Below are 22738 nucleotides of genomic sequence, written 5' to 3'. Positions count from 1 at the left end.
GGAAGACAGGAAGCTACAAATAGCTGGCTCAGCTGAAAGGGTGTCTGTGCCAGGTTCCTGAAGGGAGGGGTTTCGGCATCACCGCTCATCTTGCCTCTCTTTCCTCCTCAGCGTTGGCGTTTCTAGATCAAAAGACGTGCCCCCGTTCGGCCCCCCCATCCCCAAAGGCGTCACTTTCCCCAAGTCCGCCGTGTTCCGGGACTTCCTTTTAGCCAAAGTCATCAACGCGGAGAATGCGGCCCACAAATCGGAGAAGTTCCGCGCCATGGCCACCCGGACGCGGCAGGAGTACCTGAAGGACCTGGCGGAGAACTTCGTCACCACGGCCACCGTGGACCCCTCGGCCAAGTTCAGCTTCATCACGCTGGGCGCCAAGAAGAAGGAGAAGGTCAAGCCGCGGAAGGACGCCCACCTGTTCAGCGTGGGGGCCATCATGTGGCACGTGGTGGCCCGGGACTTCGGCCAGGCCGCCGACATCGAGTGTCTGCTGGGCATCTCCAACGAGTTCGTCATGCTGATCGAGAAGGAGTCCAAGAACGTGGTCTTCAACTGCTCCTGCCGGGACGTCATCGGCTGGACGTCGGGGCTCACGAGCATCAAGGTGTTTTACGAGAGAGGCGAGTGCATCCTTCTCTCTTCGGTGGACGGCTGCCCCGAGGACATTCGGGAAATGGTCCAGCGCCTGGGGGTAAGTGACCCCGGGTTCCGCATTCCCTACGTCCGGAGGCCTTCAGTCCCGATTCCTATTGGCTTCCACTGTGCACGGTCCACTGTGGTTATGGCACCTAGAGAATGAATGGTGCCCAGGGAATGAATGGCGCCCAGGGAATGAATGGCGCCCAGGGAATGAATGGCTATGTTGTGTGATGATGGAGTCCATGTCAGGATGTGAGGGACTCCAGATCAATGGGGAACAGGATCCTTCCGCCTTTGCAAATGTTGAGAAGCAAGAAATAGCAGATGAACAAAGGTCGGAGGTGACAGGTGGGGCGTGGCACATGGCAGGTGCAGGAGGAGACAGCAGCAGACAGAGTGGGGACTCCGGAGAAGCTTGCCCTTCACCTCCGTCCTCAGGAGGAGGTGGGATTTGAACTAGAAGTTGCGTTCCTATTGGAAGGAAAGCAGGGCCTGCCGTTCTCAGGAAGGCCTTTGGGGGTGGCCCTGACCAGTCCTTGGTGCCGTAGTGCACGGAGTGGGGTGCAACTGCCTCTTTCGTTTCCTTTCTGTGATGCTGCTGCATACTCTCGGGGTGTCAGAGCCCGCGAGCCTTGGCCTGGGGTTGCCCATGGCCCCCAAGAGATGGCCCGCTGAAGGAGCGCCACCCCACCCCGCCCTGGTGGCAGGTGCCGGGAGCCTGGCTGGCCGGGCACATGAGAGCTGAGGCCTCAGCGCTCAGGCGAGCGAGGGCATCCATCCACAGGGGAGGGTCCTCGGGCAGGAACAGGTGTCCCCAGGCTGGTGCCGAGCCAGCACCCCCCGCTTTCCTGGCATCTGCCGCTGCTGCTGCCCATCCGGGGGCACGTCGCTCAGCGTTAGCTCGGAAGTGCTCTGGGCCATTTTGAAGTTGAATGAAGTTGTCTGACAGGCTTTAGTGTTTGACGGGTGAAACGTGTCATCGTTTTGGCCGGCCGGTATGGCTCAGTGGTTGAGCGTTGACCCGTGAGCCAGGAGGTCACTGGTTCAATTTCTAGTCAGGGCACATGCCAGTGTGGGGCGTGCAGGAGGCAGCCGATCGATGATCGATGATTCTCTCTCCTCGTTGATGTTTCTATCTCTCCCTCTCCCTTCCTCTCTGATTCAATAAAAATATATTTAAAAAAGAGTCGTTTTTGCACCAGGACAATCCATCTGGAGCAATGCAGTTCCTATGCTTAAGAGCCAAATCAGGTGACACAAAAAAGGAGGGGGGATCATCAGAGACCGTCTAAGGTCACAAGCCCTAAGGTCAGGGCTTCTGAGAAAAGGCAGGACACCTGTGACAAGGTGGATTTGCCTTTGAAGAATGAAACCATTGCCCTAGCCGGTGTGGCTCAGTGGATAGGGTGTCAGCCTGCGGACCAAAGGGCCCCGGGTTCGATTCCAGTCAAGGGCATGTACCTTGGTTGCAGGCTCCTTGGGCCCTGGCCCTGGTTGGAGGCAACCAGTCGATGTGTTTCTCTCATCTCGATGTCTCTCACTGTCTTTCCCTCTCTCTCCCACTCTCCCTAAAAATCAATGGAAAAATATCCTTGGGTGAGGTTAACCAAAACAAAAAAGCAGAATGAAACCATTGCGTAATTCTTGTTATTGTTTGCGCCTGATGCCCATATGGTTAATGATGCTGAACTTGGATTGAGACGTGTCCCTGTCACGTGGACAGTTCGAGGGCAGGACTGTGAGGCTGAGGAGGAGCGGGCACGAGGCCTGTGTGTGCACCTCTGACACGGGGACCCCACAGCCGCGTCTCTGACCGTCTCCTATCCCCTCAGATAGTGACCAGAGGCTGTGAGACCGTGGAAATGACCCTGAGGAGGAACGGGCTGGGCCAGCTCGGCTTCCACGTGAACTTCGAAGGCATCGTCGCGGACGTGGAGCCTTTCGGCTTTGCCTGGAAGGCGGGCCTGCGCCAGGGCAGCCGCCTGGTGGAGATCTGCAAGGTGGCCGTGGCCACGCTGACCCACGAGCAGATGATCGACCTGCTGCGCACGTCCATGACCGTGAAGGTGGTCATCATCCAGCCGCACGGCGATGGCTCGCCCCGGAGGTAAGCCCGGCGGGGCCGCTGCTCCTGCGGGTCCTGGGAAAACGCGGGCGCAGGGCTCCCCCACCACGTCGCCTGGCTGTCAGCCATCAGAGCAATTTAAAAAGGGCTCTGACAGCTCTCAGTGTAAAGTACACGATAAAGCGTCATTTTCTAAGCAATTTAACGGGACAGTGACCACGTACAAGCTGAGCTATCACGCCGAGCTGCAGAGCGGCCCTGGCTCACCTGGACGTGAGGCTGTGTCACCGCTCAGCCTCCCTGAATGCAGTGTTTGTGCGCTTCCCTTCCCTAACACGGAGGCATGACTGTGTGTTTTCGTTTGTTTTACTATATTTTTATTGATTTCAGAGAGGAAAGGAGAGGGAGAGAGAGATAGAAACATCCATGATGAGAGAGAATCATGGATCGGCTGCCTCCCGCATGCCCCACAGTGGGGATCGAGCCCACAATCCGGGCCTGTGCCCTGACTGGGAATCGAACCCTGACCTCCTGGTTCATAGGTGGACACCCAACCACTGAGCCACACTGGCCGGACAAGGATTGCTATTTAAGGACAAGCTGCCTCTGGCTCTGGTAGGCTTTCTGCTGTGTCTGTTGGTGCCCGGGTCACATTCCCGCTCCGTCCCAGAAGTCCCTGCTCTGGTGGTGAGAGAGAGAATGGGCTCAGGGATCCGGGCCTGCGCTGTGTGACCCTGGGTGTGAGGCACAGCCTCTCTGGGCCTCGCTCAGTGCCTGGAAGATGGGGTCATCACATCGCCAGCTCCTGCTGTGCTGTGAAGGGTGAATGAGAGGAGGGTTCAGGAGCACCTCCGGGCCTCACCAGCACCCGAGTCTTGTTGAGATCACTAAGATTCTTTCTCACTGGATTTCTCCTGCTCTAAAGAAATGCTTCTCACTCAGTGATCACGAGATGCCACTGCCACTGGCTAAACTTCTATCTGTGGCGCCAGGACTTTGCTTACGGTTTCTCCAGCCCCTGCCGTCCACCTGAGAAGCTAGCACTGTCCCCAGCACTCTCCGCGATGCCATGTCCCTTGTCTGTATCGTCCACAGCAGTAGCCACGGGCCTCACGTGACTGTTGCACATTTGAAATGTGGCCGGTGTGACTGAGGAGATGACTTTTTCATTGTAATTACTTAAGAGTTAATGACCCATGTGGGGGAGGAACAGATTTCTCTCTACCCTCAAGGTTCTTCTGGCTGGTCTGATACTCAGACACGGGACAGATGAGCAAGAGAAAATGACTAAATTTAATACACGTATGTGTGGGAATGCATGAGCGAGTCAGAGAGAGAAGGGGCTTTGAGGTGTGGGAGACATGCTGAGCCTGGGGGCCAGGTAGTGGCCCTGGGGGTGCAAAGGCCATTGCAGGGTGATACGAGCAGATGTTCAGCTCGGGCCAGTTTGGCTCAGTGGGTAGAGCATCAACCTGCAGACCGAAGGGTCCCAGGTTCGATTCCGATCAAGGACACATTCCCGGGAAGCCAAGATAGTGTATAAGTGAAAGTCTTTTAAAATCAAGTTGAAGCCAGTTATTAGGACATTTTTCCAGACAGTAAGATTTCTTTCTTCCTCTGGTAGAGTTCAAGATCTGTAAATTTTATGGGGAAAATCAAGTCCTTTTCTCTGTCCCAGAGGTCGAGTACTACCATAGCATTAGACAAAAATGTTACCCGGCTCTCCCTTCAGTTTAAAAACATCTTTCTCCTATGTTTTGCCTTGGCCTCCAGTAAGACTTCTTAAAGCATTCAAGAGATCCGGTTAATAAATATGTTAAAGTTACCATTGTGTTTGCTATTTAAAACATACGATTTAAGAAAGTAGAATCTCCTAAGAAGTACTGAGTATCGTTAACTAAAACAAATAAACAAAAACTACCATTTCCAAGTTTAGGCTGTTTTGTTGTTGTTATTGTTGTTTAAGCCAAGGACTTGTTTAACTGCTTGGTCTGTGCGTAATTAATCCTTTCTTTGTGTCAAATGCAAAGTCTCTGATTAAAGCTATTGAGGATATTTAGAGCTTTTCCTTTGTTTCCTGGTAATGTTTCTCCCTGAAGAGACAGATTTCCCTCTGGACGAATCTGGAATAAGTGTTTTCTGTATTTTAACTGTAGCCAGGATGAGAATTAGCTGTTTGCCTAGTAGCAACCCTCCCTAAGTGGCCGCCTCGCCATCCACATTTCGGCGTCTTGAAGGTTTTAAGCCCAGCCTGGACCATTTAAAATTCTTTCGATTCAGTCTTCTTGAATTTGACTTTGTACATTTTTAAATCCACGTGTTAGTTTGGGACTCTCTCGCTCCGCCTGTGGCTCCCTGGGAGCCCGATAAAGCACTGTTGTCAGGCAGCTTCCAGAACAGAAACAAACCATCCTGGCGAGCCGTGTGCAAGGTCATTTCAATGTCACCCTGGCGGGAGTTCAGCCTCTGCGCTGTTAGATTTTTTTTTTTTAAAGAAACTGTAGGGAGGGCCTTAGGGGAGAAATGGGCAGCATGTGACTCATTTGAAAAATCAAAATACAGATCTTTTCAAGGAAACATAGCTTAGCACCATCCGTCCTACAGCAAAACGTACAAACATAGGCTCCGAGCTAAAGCTACACCTTCGACTTGTGGCATGAAAACTAGCCCGTCTTTCTTTACAAATTGGCTCTTGGTGCTTGTCGGGGAGGGGCACGAGGAAGACATGCATTTACGTGTGTGTGTGTGTGTGTGTGTGTGTGTGTGTGTGTGAGAGAGCCACAAGGGTGACCAAAATGGCCCCATGAATGGATTGCAAGAGATTTCGTTCTTCATAAACACGGTGACGAGGAAGTGAAAACGCGTCAGTTCATTTCTGCCCTTCGCCAGCTTGATGGTTGTCCAGAGGGCATCAGTGAGAGATGACTCGCCTGGGAGCCCATCTGCTCCTGCCGGCAGTGGGCGAGGCCTGTCACTCATGGGCTCCCCCCGCCCCAATCCCGGCTGTCTGAGGTCAGGTGTTTGTTATGACTCAGGAGCTGCCGGATATAATGAAGTCTCTGGCTGGGAAAGTATTCACCCTGGAATCGAAAGCTACCCTGCATTTTGCAGGCTCCTTCTCAGGCCTCGGGGTGATGATCCTTCAGCCCCCCCAACCCCCCCCTCATCTTGAGCTCCAGGGAACCCCGGGCAGGGAGGGTCTCCTTCGGGGGGAGCTTATTAAGTGATTTCCTGCTGGGATTGGATCTGAGTGGATTCACACGGATTGGGAATGAGTGGCAGGAAGCGGCTTGGGAATAGCGCTCTTCACATGGAAGCGACGTTAAAGGGAGGAGGCGCCTCCCCCTCCCCCCCCCCCCCCCCCCCCCCCCCCGTCCCCCCAGCAGGCAGTGTCTGGGCCAAGGTGAAGAGTTGCCGAAGCCGCTTCATTAACCTTGGCTTTGGGACGGCTGGTGGGGCCCCGCCCCCGGCCTGCCCAGGGGACTGACATTCTGCCAGTGTCATCTCCAGGAAAGCAAATCCACTCAAAAAGGAGGATAGAAAGGAAGTAACAGCTCATCAGAATCACGCATGAGTTGTTATGCAAGGCGAGTGATTTAGTCACTATGTCCAATAAAAATGGAAATGGAGTTCCTTGCTGGGGTGCATCTGTTTTGTGTGATTTCTCCTCCTCTGTTGACATGACATATTTTTCTATATAATGCAAAACAGTGGAAATTATCTCATGTTGTCCTGCATCCAAATTGTGGTTCTCTCATCATTCTCTAAGAGTGGAGCTTTCTGTACTTGTCGGCTCTTTTGCTGCCTGTGGCCCTGGCCATTCAACTCCCTCAAGTGCACAGGGGAGGGTGGGAATCGAAGCAGGAAGGGGAGCTCACTTCTGTTAGGTAAGCAGTGAGTGTGTGTGTGTGAGTGTGTGTATGTGTGTGCATGCAGATGGTGAGTGGAAATCTAGACAGACTCGAGTGAGGGTTTTTTTATTATTACTAATTTTTAAAATATATTTTTATTAAATTCAGAGAGGAAGGGAGAGATAGAAACATCAATGATGAGAGAGACTCATTGATTGGCTGCCTCCTGCACACCCCCTCCTGGGGATTGAGCCTGCAACCCAGGCATATGCCCTTGACCAAAATCGAACCTGGGACCCTTCACTCCACAGGCTGACACTCTATCCACTGAGCCAAACCAGCTAGGGCATGATTACGTTTTAATATATCTTTATTGACTTCCGAGAGGAAGGGAGAGGAAGAGAGAGATAGAAACATCCATGCTGAGAGAGAATCATGGATCGGCTGCCTCCTGCACGCCCCACACTGGGGATCCAGTCCACAACCCGGGCATGTACCCCGACCGGGAATCGAACCACGACCTCCTGGTTCATAGGTTGACGTTCAACCACTGGGCCACGCCGGCCGGGCTGGACTAAAGTGAGGTTTTAGATTAGAGGTTCAATTTATTCGTATGGGGAAGAAAAATTAGTTACGTTTAGTGTTGTCTTATAGCCCCTGAAAAAACAACAAACAAACAGAACTTAGGTTCTCAAAGTAACTGAACTACACTCACCCTTCTGAGTCCCTGCAAAGGAATGTATAGAATGTTCTCTCGCTGCTTGAGGTAAGCGCATTGGGTTACAGAAGGAATGTTAGGTAGCTTGCCTCACATTTACTCACTCATTCACTCATTCACGCTCTTAAAGAGTTTGTGCCAGAAACTGCTGGGTCTGGGCTTATCCCACTAGATAGGACAGACCTAATCTTGACTCTTAGGGGCTCCTGTTTGTCTCCCTAGCGTTCTCCAGTACAGGACTTCCCATTCATGTTTTCGCTGCTTAAACATTTTTCTCCAACCGTAGCAACAACCAACTGCCGGACAGCGTGTCTCCCCTTGCGCAGAAAGCGTGCTCCGCGTCTCCGTGTCCACGCTGTTCTGCAGTGGAGGATGTTGTCCTGTCACTGACCCTGGGACAAGGACGCAGGGGGTGACAGCAAAGCTCGGGCTCTCTGTTAGCTGGGCAAGTAGAGCTGTCTCCAGCTTGACAGGTTCCCCACGCCGTGAGGACGGACAGCCAGCGGAGCTCTCCTGATGGGGATGCCTTCCTCATAGCTCAGGCATCAGACGGCTGTGGAGAAGCTCCTGTGTGAACTCTGAAGGATCGCACACAATGAAATGTTATTCCTGCTCTCGGGCTTTCTCGGGGAGAAAAGGGCATGGCTGGCTTCGTGGAGAACTTGCTGAGCCTTTGAGTCAAATGCTGTGCTGGGTACCGCCCAGTGGGCAGACCAGTCGGCCCGTGTGCTTGGTGAGGAAGGAAGGGCTGGAGGCTGAGGAGCTATTCACATCCAGGCAGCCGATTGCTGCTTTCATCTGACACCTTCGGTTCAAGTCCTTATTCAAAGGGTTTATGGTCTGATGTCTCTCTTTTTTCTTATCCTCACCAGAGGAGATGGATTGATTTTTAGAGAGAGAGTGAGAGAGTGAAACGTCGATGTGAGAAACATCGATCGGTTGCCTCCTGCACGTGCCCCGTCCAGGGATCGAACCCACAACCTGGGTATGCGCCCTGACCAGGAACCGAACCCACAACCTTCTGTTGGATGGGACTACACTCGCACCACCTGAGCCACCGCCCAGGGCTGATGTCTCTTTTTCTATCTATAGCAGTGGTTCTCAACCTTCCTAATGCCGCGACCCTTTAATACAGTTCCTCAGGTTGTGGTGACCCCCAATTTCATTGTTAAAAATTGAACATCATGAAAGCATAGTGATGAATCACAAAAACAATATGTCGTTATAGATGTGTTTTCCGATGGTCTTAGGCGACCCCTGTGAAAGGGTCGTCCGACGCCCAAAGGGGTCACGACCCACAGGTTGAGAACCGCTGGTCTCTAGTCTCGCTGTCTTTCTATGTCTGAATCAAGGGCATTTGTAGGAAAGTGAGTTAGTCTTTCATTTAGTGCCTCCTTCCAGCACGACACCGCCCCAGTCTTCCCGGGGAGCCGCCCTGTGTGGTATCTCCCTGTTACAGGCTTTTGATGTTTTTATGCATCAGGAAGAAAGAGCTGGAGAGTCTAGTGACTGAGCTTCAATTCCCCCTGTCACCTTGTTGGATGACTTGGGAAGAGTCATTTAGCTATTAGCAGGCTATTAGCATAACAGATGTAAAGAACTATTAAAATATCAGCCATTGCCTTAACCCCCAGGGGTAGGAGGGATTCTTTCACAAAGTGAATAATGGAGAAGAAGCAGGCAGTTCTTCCCAGGGATCTGTCCGCCTTTGTTTCCAAGATTTTTTTATTTTTTTTTAGCTCCTAGTGGAAAACACGGCACACGTGGGCCACATAACCTGTTCTTTGGTGGTTTTCTCTCTTTTTTAAAAACTATATTTTTATTGATTTCAGAGAGGAAGGGAGAGGGAGAGATAGAAACATCAATGATGAGAGAGAAGCACGGATCGGCTGCCTCCTGCACGCCCCCTACCGGGGATCGAGCCCACAACCTGCGCATGTGCCCTTGACCTGGAATCGAACCGTGGTTCACAGGCCGGGGGCTCAACCACTGAGCCATACTGGCTGGGCTCTTTGGTGGTTTCCTAAGGAGGTGGCCACGGGTTTTGGAAAGGGCACATAGCCAGGAGTCAGAGGCCCCAGGTCCGAGGGTGAGCCTGTCTCTGATGAGCTGTGTCACCTGTCCGCCCTCTCTGAGCCTTCTCTGAGAATTGGAGCTGCAGCACCTCAGTCATCAGTGGGAGTGGCAGTGCCGTGGTGTCTGTGGGACTCGGTCAAGGGCTGGACGAGGTGGGTGGCGGGTTGGAATCGGGTGGCATTGAAGAGTGTTGTAGGCCTGCCCTCTGATTGCTGGGTTTCGTTCAAGAGTCTCTGCGATGCAGCCAAGTGAAGTGAAACCAGCGGGCCCCTCAGAATGCAGCAGACGCAAGTGGTAATTACGTGGTCAGGCTGTGGCCGTGCGGTCCAGGCCCTGCTAATTTGTTCAAATGCCTTTTGTTTCTTTATTTTTTTTTTAAAGAATAAGCCTTGGCTGGCCGGCGTGGCTCAGTGGTTGAGCATCAACCTTTGAACCAGGAGGTCACGGTTCGATTCCCGGTCAGGGCACATGCCCGGGTGGCGGGCTCGATCCCCAGTGTGGGGTGTGCAGGAGGCAGCTGATCCACGATTCTCTCTCATCATGGATGTTTCTGTCTCTCTCCCTCTCCCTTCCTCTCTGAAATCAATAGGAATCTATGTAAAGAAGAACTCCAAGAGGCTGTTCCATTTCTGGGCCACACATGGCGGGTCTGGGTTGGGTCCTGAGCGCAAACTCTCCTTCATGGAGAGCAGGTGGTTGGTGTGGAGCGGCCTGCTGGGAGGGGAGAGGAAACTGCTCAGCTCCCTGGGCCCGCAGGGCCGTCCTGGGTCAGGCTCCGAGGGGGCGCCCACAGCCTCTCCTGCAAGCGCTCAAGTTAGTGATGGTGAATGGAGGTTCTCCCAGGAAACGAGATGCCACCGCCCGGGAATGGGCCTCGGGGGCAGCCTGTTGCCTTCTTGCCGGCATCTCGCGCTGGGTGTCTGAGGTTCAGGGGCCCGGGTGCTGTGCTGGGTTGGCAGCGAGTGTGGGTGCTGTCAGCTGTGAGGCGGAACGGACACCCCTGGGCACTGGCCTTGCCAGAAGCGGCAGCAGCTGTGGCCCAAGGATGCGCGGGTGGGAGCTGCTTCCTGTGGTAGGAGGATGCACGCGTGTCCCGGGAGTGAGTGCACGTATTGGGGTGTTTTTTTAAAAAATATATTTCTATTGATTTCAGAGAGGAAGGGAGAGGGAGAGAGAGAGAGAAACATCAATGAGGAGAGAGAATCATGGATTGGCTGCCTCCTGCACGCCCCCCACTGGGGATCGAGCCTGCAGCCCAGGCATGTGCCCTGACCAGGAATCGAACTGTGACCTCCTAGCTCCTAGGTCAATGCTCAACCGCTGAGCCACGCTGGCCGGGCAGGTTGTCAGAGCGAAGCAGTGAACGTAAGATCCTCTGAGGGCTCTAGCCAGTGGAGCTGCGTGTCATTCTCACAGTCCTGTCGCGTTGCATCTTCAACCAGCACATTTGCTGTGACCCCGGTCGACAAGATGGCTTGCCTCGCAGGATACACTCAGACACATTAGACTCAGACAGTTGCTGGCTCGAGGCCCCAGAGTTAACAATCACATTTATTTCTAACCCTGCAGCTGAGTGTTTATTGATGTCTATCTCGCATGCTAATTGGGAGCCTAAGTAGATGACATATTCATTTGTTATAGAGCTTCCTTGTAAGCCACCCTGCAGCCTTGTCTATTGTCTCCGAGTGTCCCCCCCGCCCCCGGCCCCCCCGCAAGAAAACTGAAAACCGTGGGGGAAGCCAGAACCCTGACCTCCTGGTTCATAGTTCAACGCTCAACCACTGAGCCACGCCAGCCAGGCATCTTCCCATTTTTTCAAGGAATTTCTCATACATATGGAGCAGAACTAAGGTTGACCAGGCTTGATGACATATTATAATTAGTAGTATTTTTATGATGTCTCAGTCACAGAAATAAAAAAGGAAATACTCGGTTTATAAGAGTAGTTGCTGTAAAAGTGTCACATTATAACGAAATGAATTTAGATTTAAAAATAAAGCCCTTCTTTGGCCCTGGCCCATGTGGCTCAGTTGGTTGGACTTCGTCCTGTGCACCAAAAGGTTGTGGGCTCGATCCCCGGTAGGGGACCTGGAAGAGGCAGCCTATCTGACTTTCCACTCTCACATTGATGTTTCTCTCTCTCTCTCTCTCTCTCCCCCTCCCCCCTTCCTCTCTTTATAAAAATCAATAACAATTTTTTTAAAATTTTTTTAAATAAAAAGCCCTTCTTTTGAGAATAGCTGATTTTTATTAGGGCCGAAGAATGCCAGTTTTTTAAATTTAAAAATCATTTGCATATGGCTGTGCAGAGGCTGGAAACGGAATATTATCCCAGCCTGGCCCCCTCCAGCCGCACGCACTGCAGTCCCTGTAGCTCCTCTCACCCACTCCTCCCGACTCTGCACTGACAGCGCCTTCTTCCTCCAAGACTCCAGCTAAATTACAGCCACTTACTAAGGACTCCAGTCTGAGCATAAATTAAGTGCCCGCACCACTCAGCCATCTGTCTTCTCTTTGTTTATTCTTCCTCGTACACTAAAACCTAATAAACTGGAAACCCAGACAAGCGATGCCAGGGGCCCTTTCGTTCCCCAGATGCAAGGTTCACGTTCCTTCCGTTCAGAATGTGACTCCGCGACCTTTAACCTTGGTGGGTTCCACGGAAAACTCCCTGACCCGCCCCGTTCAGGCAGCGGCAGCCCGGGGTCCCCTGAACCCCCGCGACTTGCTTCTCGGATGCAATGGCCCTGCCTCTGGTCTGTGGGCCCGACGAGCTCACGGGGCTGCGAGGAAGCCAAGCCGATGCCTGAGTGTCTCTCTCTCTCTCTCTCCCCTCGCCCCGCAGGGGCTGCTCCGAGCTCTGCCGCATCCCCATGGTGGAGTACAAGCTGGACAGCGAGGGCACCCCCTGCGAGTACAAGACCCCCTTCCGGAGGAACACCACGTGGCACCGGGTGCCCACCCCGGCCCTGCAGCCCCTGCCCAGAGCCTCGCCCGCCCCCGGCACGCCCGACCGGCTGCCGTGCCAGCAGCTGCTCCCGCAGGCGCAGGCCGCCATTCCACGCAGCACCTCCTTCGACCGCAAGCTGCCTGACGGCACCAGGTACCACCTCCGATGGCCGCAGTGTCCCGTCGGGCACAGCCAGGCCGTGGGGGGCCTTCCCATGGGGCTGCAGGGTTCTGCATCGGCTTGTTCGGACAGGTGGGCAGGCAGGGCTGGGGCAGGCCTGGGGTGCAGGGATGCGGGAGCCCCCTGGCCCTGGCCCTGCGATGGAGCAGGTGACACGCTGGTCCTTGCGAGGGACTGAGTGTAAGACAGTCACGGGACGTAACTTGCAGCGTAGGGGACAGAGTCTGCAGTATTGTAGGGACTGTGCACGGTGCCAGGTGCATCCTGGGAACCTCAGGGCATCCCCTTGTAAAGTACATAAGGCCAATCACTGCTGTACACCTGAAACTAATATAATACCGTATGCCAACTGTAGTTGAAAAATAAATAGGAGAAAAATGAGGGTCCTAATCACAGATTCCACCACCAGGGCCCCGCTCACCCCTCCCTCCGAGGTCCTCCGGGTCAGCTCAGACCCTCTAGGTCAGCGGTTCTCAACCTGTGGGTCGCGGCCCCTTTGGAGGCCGAACGACCCTTTCACAGGGGTCACCTAAGACCATCGGAAAACACATATTTTCTTTTTTTTTTTTTTTTTTTTTTTTTTTTTTTTTTTTAAATATATTTTATTGATTTTTTACAGAGATGAAGGGAGAGAGATAGAGAGTCAGAAACATCGATAAGAGAGAAACATCGATCAGCTGCCTCCTGCACATCTCCTACTGGGGATGTGCCCGCAACCCAGGTACATGCCCTTGACCGGAATCGAACCTGGGACCTTTCAGTCCGCAGGCCGACGCTCAATCCACTGAGCCAAACCGGTTTTGGCGGAAAACACATATTTTCGATGGTCTTAGGAACCGAGACACCGCTCCTCTATCTGTCTCCAGGCGGGTCCGCCCACATGCAGATACGCCCACATACGAGTACATACGAGTACCCGGCGTATTAAAGGGTCGCAGCATTAGGAAGGTTGAGAACCGCTGCTCTAGGTCCATGCGAGCCGCGCTGAGTAGAAACAAGGCTGCCCCGTCAGGGATGAACCCCATCTTCCCCGTGGCGGTGTGTTAGGAGGGCCCCACATCGTGAGCTTTTCCTGGCTTTCCTCCTTTTAAGCAAAGTGAGGTGAATTTAAAATTACTTTTGTGGAGTTTAGGGTTTTCTCTCTGCACAGAACCAGATACAGAACCAAAATGTGTCTCGTGTGAGGTCTCACACACCCGGTCGTGGTGATGTGTCCATAACGCCGGCCTCTGGGGCCGCATGGCTGTGTTTCCATGTGTCACGGGAACATGGTCTGCATGGCGACGTTACATGCTCCGGCCACGTCTCTCCTGTGACGCAGCGCCAGCCGTGAGCACCCGAGGTCTCGCTCTGTGCCCACCACTGACCCTGCCCCACCTGCCACATGTACTCCTTCCCTGTGACAGTGGGCTCGTTGGGAAAGCGAGCCCGGCCAGGTGCTGGCTGCACAGAGACCTCGGTGCCCAGCTAATGGTTCTGGTCCCCGTTTCAGAAGTTCGCCCAGCAACCAGTCTTCCTCCAGCGACCCCGGACCCGGTGGGAGTGGGCCCTGGAGACCGCAAGTGGGCTACGACGGGTATGCCCATCTCCACCCTCCGCTGGGCCTGGGGGTGGGGGGGTGGCCTGGGGAGGGCCTGGGAGGAGCTGGGGCGCCTGGGGAGGGCCTGGAAGGAGCTAGTACGCATAGGGAGGGTCTGGGAGGGCCAAGGAGCCTGGGGAGGGCCTGGGAGGGCCCAGGAGGGCCCGGGAGCCGGGGGAGCCTGTTTCAGGGGCTGCGGCATACACAGCCCTCAGGGCGTGTGAAGATGTCAGGCGGGCCCTGCTGAGCCTGTCCAGCCAGAGGCTCCTGGTTTCTATCTAGGCAGCTAGTGCTCATTTGTCTGTGTTCCGAGCTTGCCTGCTTTTTCTTTCTTTAATGTATTTTTATTGATTCCAGAGAGGAAGGGAGAGGGAGAGAGAGAGAGAGAGAAACACCAATGATGAAAGAGAAACATGGATCAGCTGCCTCCTGCACGCCCTACACTGGGGATTAAGCCTGCAACCCAGGCATGTGCCCTGACCAGGAATCGAACCCTGACCTCCTGGTTCCTAGGTCGACGCTCACCCCTGAGGCCCACTGGCTGGGCTGCTTTTTCTTATAATAAGGTCTTTGTGAGCAGGTGGACATGAGGGAATTGGGGGCTCTCTGGGCAGGGCCCTAGGAAATGTCCCCTCACATTGCAGAGCAGGCAGGGCCCGCCTTCGACACCCTTTGCCTGCCTCCTGGTAGAGAGCAGTGGACGGCTGCCTCCCGAGTGGGCTGAGGACCACTCTTGCAGCGTGGGCTCACCTGGTGCCCAGGTGCCCGCAGGTCGGGTGAGCTCCAGGGCGCCTGGGAACGTGGCGATGGCGGCTCAGCTCTGTGCGCTCTCCAGGTGCCAGTCCCCCCTGCTGCTCGAGCACCAGGGCCCGGGCCCTATGGAGTGTGAAGGAGCCAGGGACCGGGAGGACGCCATGGACGGAGGCAGGCACCCAGGTAATGAGGAGCTCCGGTCCCCCCAACCCCCTCGCTTATTCTGCACACGGCTGGTGGGTGTCAGCTCGATCTCCGAGGTCATCGGGCCGGGTCAGGCTGGTGGTGCCTATGGAAATGGACCATTGCCTTTATTTTTTTTTATATACAATTTAAAATATATATTTTTTTTTATTGATCTCAGAAAGGAAAGGAGAGGGAGAGAGAGATCAAAACATCAATGATGAGAGAGAATCATGGATCAGCTGCCTCCTGCACACCCCACACTGGGGACCGAGCCCACAACCTGGGTGGGCATGTGCCCTGACCGGGAATCGAACCCTGACCTCCTGGTTCATAGGGCAACGCTCAACTACTGAGCCATGCCGGCCGGGCCGGACCATTGCCTTTATGGCGCGTGTCCTGCCACCCCTGGGGCATGTCCGCTGGTAAGACCAGAAAGTCCTAGAACCACCATCCTGTTCACTTTTACCAGAACGTGCTGGGCTCCTGTGTTCTTGGCTCTTCTGTTAACGCCAGAAATCGGGTGCTCAGCTCTTCTCTCTCCATGTGACAGAAACCAAATGGCACGGCCCACCCTCCAAAGCCCTGGGCTCCTACAAGGACCGAGGCCTGCAGAAGGACGGGAGCTGCAAGGAGTCTCCCAGCAAGCGGTCCCACGTGAGTCCTCCCCCGCCTGAGTCCTCCTCCGCACACGGGTCGCGTGCAGCCTCGCAGACGCCTCTGCGCACGTCACATTAGCTAGTTGCCAGGGCTTCTCCACGGCGTGCCCTTGACCCTGCAGGCCTCTCAGAGCCGAGGTGAAAAAATAAATAAAAGTCAAGGTTTTTTTCTCTCCTTGATTCATGAAGAACCTCGAAGAAAGGTCACAGTCGTTCCGGGCAAGGCCACGAGGGCACCGTCAGCCTCTGACCCTGCGACCCAGCGCTGATAGTCACTAAATCGTGTTCCTCTCGTGACCTGTGAGGTGTCTCCACTGTGGGCACCGGACTGACAGGGTCTGTGCAGCCGTGTGGTCGGGCGCCCTGCCGCCGCTGGTCACCGGTCGGTCGGTCAGTGGGGCCAGCCCCGATGGGTCAGGATGACAGCGGGTTTCATTCACTGTCTGCCCGGCCCTGAGGCTGAGCTTACAGGTGACTAGTTCCGGGAACACTTCCAGTTAAAGGCGAAAACATGAATTGTTGGTTGTTGCCAAGAAAGGCCGCCTTAAAGTAGCTTTTTTTTTTTAATCCTCACTGGGGGATATTTTCCCATTGATTTTTAGGGAAAGTGGGAGAGAGAGGGAAAGATAGAAACATTGATGTGAGAGAAACACATCAATTGGTTGCCTCTTGCACCCCGGCCAGAGCCCGGGCTGGGAAGGAGCCTACAACCGAGGTACATGCCCTTGACCGGAATTGAACCTGGGACCCTTTGGTCTGCAGGCCGAGGCTCTATCCACTGAGCCAAACCGGCTAGCGCTGAAGTAGCTTATTTTATAAAGCTGGAAGGTGTAGAAATTTGATCAGCTCCTGGCTTGAGTTGTCTTTCCTCCTCCCTCCCTGTCATTGGCGAGCTCTGTTGCTGAGCGTTAGCACATGGGACCGTCCTCCCTCGGCCGAGCCTGACCTTGGCTGACCTTGTCTGGGCAGCTCTGCGGTAGCCGCTTGATCCCACCTCCAGGTCTGAGCGGTCTCAGCAGAGGGAGGCGGGTGGCGTAGTCATGAGGGCATCGCTGTGTGACAGAAACATCGGATTCGCTGAGGGATCGATGGCTGTGAGTGACAGACCACGTTGCAGGGTCAGCCCTTGGCCGGTGCCCAGGTCTTGCTTGTGTTCCCAGCTGTGCAAGGTGCCTGCGTGGCCACGCCAGACAGACAGGGACATCGCTCTGTTCTGTCTCCCAGGGACCCCACAGCTTCCCCCACAGAGCACCTGCCCCGTTAGCTCGCTCGGCCCTCCACTTGCCTGTGACCACAGCATCCCTTACACTCTAGACCAGCGGTCCCCAACGGTGGTCCATGAGGTCCGAAAGGTTAGCAACCACTGCTCTAGACGGTCTCAGGGGGCCCCCAGTTAACCCTGTGATCCCCGCGTCTCAGCACAGGCGGGGCAGTGACAGCAGCGTCCCGCTGAGGCTCACCCCCGCCCTCCCGCCCAGACCCAGGCTGGCGCTGTGATTTGTCATCGAGGCACTTTCTCGATAAAAGCCCACTCTCCTCCTGTCACTCATCCTCCCATGCTGTCCGGTTCCTACTGCTCCGGAGGCAACTGCAGGAGGCAACCAATCGATGTGTTTCTCTCACATCCATGTTTCCCTCTGTCTTTCCCTCTCTCTCCCACTCTCTCTAAAAATCAATGGAAAAGTACCCTCGGGTGAGGATTAACAATAAATAAATAAATAATAAAATAATAAAATGTCCTTTATTGCTAAATGCCGAGCCTTGCGCACTGGGAGCCTGGCTGGGCTCAGGCGCAAGGATGCGTGTGTGCCCACTGTGGCGATGCTCAGCCCGTGCTCCCCGACACCCTCACTCCTCTCCCTGCAGATGGCGGACAAGGGCTGCCCCAGCCCCTCGAGCAGCACCACGCTGTCCAGCAGCGCCTCCAGCACCAGCGACGACAAGCACTTTGGCTCCGGGGACCTGGACCCCGAGCTGCTGGGCCTGACCTACCTGAAGGGGGCGTCCACTGACAGCGGCATCGACACGGCGCCCTGCCTGCCCCCCGCGGGCCTGGGCCCCGGGCACCTGCCGGGCAGCAGGTCCATGATCCACAGCCGGGCCGAGCCGTGGGCAGGCTCCGGAGACATCTCGGGGCCCGAGGACGAGCAGGCGAAGCTGTACGCGGTCCACGGCTATGCGCCCGCCCCCACCAGTGGCGCCGCCGACGGCAGCACGGGCGACCTCAGCGAGATCTCCTCTCACTCCAGGTGAGTGCCTGCTGCCCCGCTGCCCGCACCTGCGAGGTCACCTGGGCCCCAGGCGCCTCACCTGCGAGGTCACCTGGGCCCCGGGCGCCTCACCTGCGAGGTCACCTGGGCCCCAGGCGCCTCACCTGCGAGGTCACCTGGGCCCCGGGCGCCTCACCTGCGAGGTCACCTGGGCCCCGCGCCTCCCCTGTGGGGTGGGGTGGGGTGGAGCCTGAAAGAGGAACAGGGTGCAGGTGAGATATGTCTCGAATTGTGAGATTTACACACGAACAAGCCACGTGTTTGTGCTCACTCCTGCCCACCTCTGAGAGCAAGACCAGGCATGTCCCGAGTTCACAGCCTGTCCGCCTCTGCGAGCAGCGGGAGGCAGGGACGTGTCAGAGCGCCCGACCCCCCCCCCCCCCCCCCCCCCCGGCCAAGGATGCTCCAGTACAAGCTGCGTGCCTGGGGCAGGAGGGTGCTGCACGCACGCAAGGGACATGGAACAGGAAAACAGGCCGCAGACGTAGACGGAGGCTTCGGCAGCGGGCGGCTGTGAGCCCGGGGACGCGCCAGCGCCCTGAGCTCCAGTTCCATGGCACCTTTTGTCTGTCCTCTCCTCAGCGGCTCACACCACTCAGGCAGCCCTTCCGCTCACTGTTCCAAAAGCACCGGGTCCCTGGACACGTCCAAAGTCTACATCGTGGCTCACAGCGGCGGCCCGCCGGTGCCCGGGTCCATGTCCAAGGCCTACCACCGCCAAGGGGCCGTGAGCAAGTACGTCATCGGCTGGAAGAAGTCGGAAGGCAGCCCCCCGCCCGAGGAGGCCGAGGTGCCTGAGTGTCCAGGGTAAGGTGACCACGGGTCCCCTCCAGGCAGCCGGGGCTGAGCGCATGTATCCCCCCAACAGAATGTATTTTCTAAAAAGAGAATAATCGAGCCCGAGCGGCGTGGCTCAGTGGTTGAGCATCGACCTAGAAACCAGGAGGTCCCGGTTCGATTCCCGGTCAGGGCACATGCCCAGTTTCAGGCTCGATCCTCAGTGTGGGGCGTGCAGGAGGCAGCCCATCAGTGATGCTCTCTCATCGTTGACGTTTCCATCTCTCTCTCCCTCTCCCTTCCTCTCTGAAATTAATAAAAATATATTTTAAAGAACAAAAAAGAACAATCTAGAAACATCTTTGTAAAACTCTCTAAATGTCGGCATTTATATTTCTCTTTAAAAGTCTTTTCTTTCCTTGATTTTTACATATAAATTTAAAAGCAATCCCTGCTCTCTGTACTTCTAGTCAAAAAGCTGCCCGCAGTGGAGGCGTCTCGGTGATACGCTGTCGGTGGCATCAGCATCGACTCTGGGAATAAACAAGTTCAAGGACAATTTGAGTTCCCACAGAGTCCGAGTGCGTTCGTTAGAGTTGCTGTTCACGTGACCCAGTTTCAGCAGGACTGTGACTTCCCTTCAGTGGTTAGGTTTGGGGGGCAGGGAGGGAGGACTGTTCATCTGTAGCCCTGCACATGCACACGCACACACACACACACACACACATGCACACACATGAACAAACACACGTGCATGTGCACACCCCAGACCGGCCCCTCCGGAGCATCCGCCGTGCTCACCTCTAGTCATGGCCACGAAGTAAGCCCCTGGGGGGCACGTTTACTGTCGCATCACCTGGCAGTTTTAGTAAAATTCCTAATTTAGCAGGAGAGGCTGTTGATTTTCATGCCAGCACGAAGGAAAACTAGAATAGCGCATTTTATTAGGCGTTACAGTTGACCCTGGACAATATGGGTTGGAGCTGTGCGTGTCCACTCTACGCAGATGTTTTCAATAAATGTGTACAGTATCAGACTCGTATTTTCTCTTACGATTTCCTTAGTAACATTTTCTTTTCCCTAGCTTACTTCACTCTAAGAAAACAACATGGAATACATATAACCTACAAAACCTTCGTTGCTTACCTAATTAAGTCAACAGTAGGATCTTAGTAAATTGGGGGCAGAGTCAAAAGTTATGCATGATTTTTGACTGCGTGGAGGTTCGGCGCCCCTGACCCTTGTGCTGTTCAAGGGCCGCCCGTCTAGGTGTTAGATGTTCACTCGGCAGGTACTGGCGGCACCTGGGCCTGGCGCCCGGAGCGCCTCCCAGCGCCACGTCCCGGTCAGAAGCTGGGCGCTGCCCAGAAGCCTCATCATCACACCCCCGTGGGTCCCTCTGTGGCTTCGTGCAGAGCCCCCCAAGCCAGGGCGCGTCTTGTGGCCCCTTTCTCATGCCCGGCCACCCCCCAGGCCAACCACGTCTCCAAACACGTTTCAAACGTTTTAACAGCTGCTTTTCACACCGCTGTCTGCTCACGTCCGTGTGGCTGAGGCTCCAGGGTCCGAGGCTGCAGGACCCCCCCGAGCACCTCGGAACCGAGCCAAAGCCTAGAGATTCCCAGAGGCATCGCTGTTCCACCGAGCGAGTCTGTGAGTCTCTCATCCGATCATTTCCCAGGGAGCGGTCACACTGACGGCGCCTCGCGTTGGAACTCCTCGTCCCCGTGACACGACCCTGGCCTCCCGGAGTGACGTCTCCGGTCCTGGGGCTGACGGTCGCCTCGCTGACCCCATTCATTCACTCTGTCCGCAGGGGGTTGTGTTGCTCAGATGGCGTCTCCAGAGCAAACCTCTTCAAACAGGACTTTCTTCCTGGAAAAGAGCTGAGGCAGTAACTCAGCCCGACAGCCTTTTGTTGCGCATAAATGCATTTTTATGTGCTGATAATGAAGGGAGACAGCTGCCTTAGTTATTCCGGCAGCTCTGCGGAATGGCTGGTGATAAAACCTGCTTGGCACGCGCCAGGATTGATTACTCCCAAACTCCGGGCTCCCGGGGCCCTCCCTGCGTCCCCGAGATCCGGGGTGTGGCCGGCTGGCTCGGGTCTCTGGGAAGCACAGGGGTGTGTGTCCTCCCAGGAGCACGAGGATCTCAGGTGAACGATTGAAACTGTGTTTTCTGACACAGATTAGGGAAGGAGAAGCGCAACCTTATTTTATTTTTTTTTTAAACATTTTTATTTATTTCGGAGAGGAAGGGAGAGGGAGAGAGACATGGAAACATCAGTGATGAGAGAGAATCATCGATCGATTGGCCGCCTCCTGCACGCCCCACTCAGGGGATGGAGCCCGCAACCTGGGCCTGTGCCCTGACCGGGAAGCATAGGTTGGTGCTCACCACTGATCCACACCGGCCGGGCAGGGGAGGAGAAGCGCAGCCTTCCTGTAAAAGCTGGCTGCGTTTCTTCTCATTCGGGGCTTGGGGATGGGATTCGTCTCTGAATTATGCAGGAGTCTGACTGTGCAGTTGACTCCTTTCACACACAGACGGGGGGGTACGGAGCGGATGCAGCAGACGCCATGGGACTGAGCGGTCCAGGGCCGTGCGTGGTGCGTGCGTAGTGGTTGAGTCTGGTTACGGGATGTCCATTCTCACGGCTGCTGCGGGCGCTTTGCAGACGGCTGGGCACCGCTTCTCACCTCCCTCTCCTTTGCACCGACAGGCTGTTCGCCGAGATGGAGCTCATGTCCCCGGCAGCTCAGCACCCGACGGCGGCGGGAGAAGCCGGCTCGGAGACTCAGCACGTTCTGTCCAAGGAGGACTTTGTGAAGCTGATGCTCCCCGACAGCCCCTTCGCGGAGGAGGGGAGGAGAAAGGTCAGCGGCTCTGGGGGGCTGAGTTTCTAGAAACAAAAGGGAACTCTACGTTGGAGACTTGGGGATGCCCAGAGTGCTTCCAAGTGCGTTACCTCTCACCATCCTACCAGCAGCTCCGGGCACGGCTGGCCATTCCCCGTTTGCTCTGTCAGTGAGCAGAGCGAGCCTGGAGGCTGGGAAGGGCAGCTTCCCGCACGGACAGGGGGCCTGGAATCCGAGGGCCCGGCCTCAGATCCCGGCTCCGACAACCTCCGCTACGTGACTTCGTACCAGTGATTTTTAAAAATAACACACATTTTTATTGATTTCAGAGAGAAAGGGAGAGGGAGGAAGAGGTAGAAACATCCATGATGGGAAAGAATCATGGATCGGCTGCCTCCTGCACACCCTCTACTGGGGATCCAGCCTGCAACCCGGGCCTGTGCCCTGACTGGGAATCGAACCCAGACCTCCTGGTTCACAGGTCGACGCTCAACCACTGAGCCACGCCGGCCGGGCTGAGCCTTTTCTTTCTAACTTGCGTCCAGTCGCTTATGCGGGGCCGTGAGCTGGTGCAGACTGCCGTACGCACAGTCCAGTCCCTTTTCTATTAATAGGCATGAACGTCTCCTTGACACGTGTGGGCTTTTCCTCTGAGGCGGACCACCTCCTTTTCATGGTGTAAATTTAACTCTAGTCACACATTCAGCCGGTGCCTCAGTGGGACGGACTGACAACTGAGGGGACACGTACAATAGGGGTATTTTTAGCCGCCTGGCTGCATCCACACATGTCAGTAGCATTTCTATATTTATTTCATGCAAACATTCTGGCTCTTGCTGTTCATGTCAAAGGAGTGTGGGTCAGTGTGCTGAAGTAGCTGGAAATCCAGATTTTATTTATTTTTATTTTTACTTTTTTTTTAATATTTGACTACTTGCTTCTTTAGGAAGAACTTTCCTTACCCTATCTGTGCTTTAATGCACAGTCATGGTAATGGTCCCTTTACCGCTGGTGATGATCGACGACTGAGATTAAGTTTTCAGCCACTGTGGCTGTCTCCTGCGAGTGATACTATCAGGTGGACGGCGTAGCCTGTCCATTTCTCGTAGCCTGTTGCGTGGCCTGGGAGGCGAGCGTTCACAATCCGTGTATCACCGTTTAGATTAGATTGAACTTCACC

The 22738-nt window shown here is 55.0% G+C and overlaps 1 protein-coding gene across 3 annotated transcripts in view; it reads left to right on the top strand.

The window, feature by feature from the left end:
* SIPA1L2 (signal induced proliferation associated 1 like 2) overlaps positions 1-22738 on the top strand; it is a 103855-nt gene that overhangs the window by 69862 nt on the left and 11255 nt on the right. For all 3 annotated transcript variants that reach the window (XM_070401421.1, XM_070401422.1, XM_070401420.1), the window contains exons 8-16: positions 112-688; positions 2469-2743; positions 12192-12449; positions 13969-14052; positions 14891-14991; positions 15545-15648; positions 17517-17899; positions 18503-18727; positions 21423-21576. In XM_070401421.1, coding sequence (XP_070257522.1) covers positions 112-688; positions 2469-2743; positions 12192-12449; positions 13969-14052; positions 14891-14991; positions 15545-15648; positions 17517-17899; positions 18503-18727; positions 21423-21576 — 2161 coding nt within the window. The remainder of the gene's footprint in view (positions 1-111; positions 689-2468; positions 2744-12191; positions 12450-13968; positions 14053-14890; positions 14992-15544; positions 15649-17516; positions 17900-18502; positions 18728-21422; positions 21577-22738) is intronic.

Source organism: Myotis yumanensis, unplaced genomic scaffold (assembly GCF_028538775.1).
Source record: "Myotis yumanensis isolate MYYU_CA2020_CCGP unplaced genomic scaffold, mMyoYum1.0.hap1 SCAF_22, whole genome shotgun sequence".
Lineage (NCBI taxonomy): Eukaryota > Metazoa > Chordata > Mammalia > Chiroptera > Vespertilionidae > Myotis > Myotis yumanensis.
Note: the sequence above shows the minus strand (reverse complement) of the source record. Positions and strands in the feature narration are given on the sequence as shown.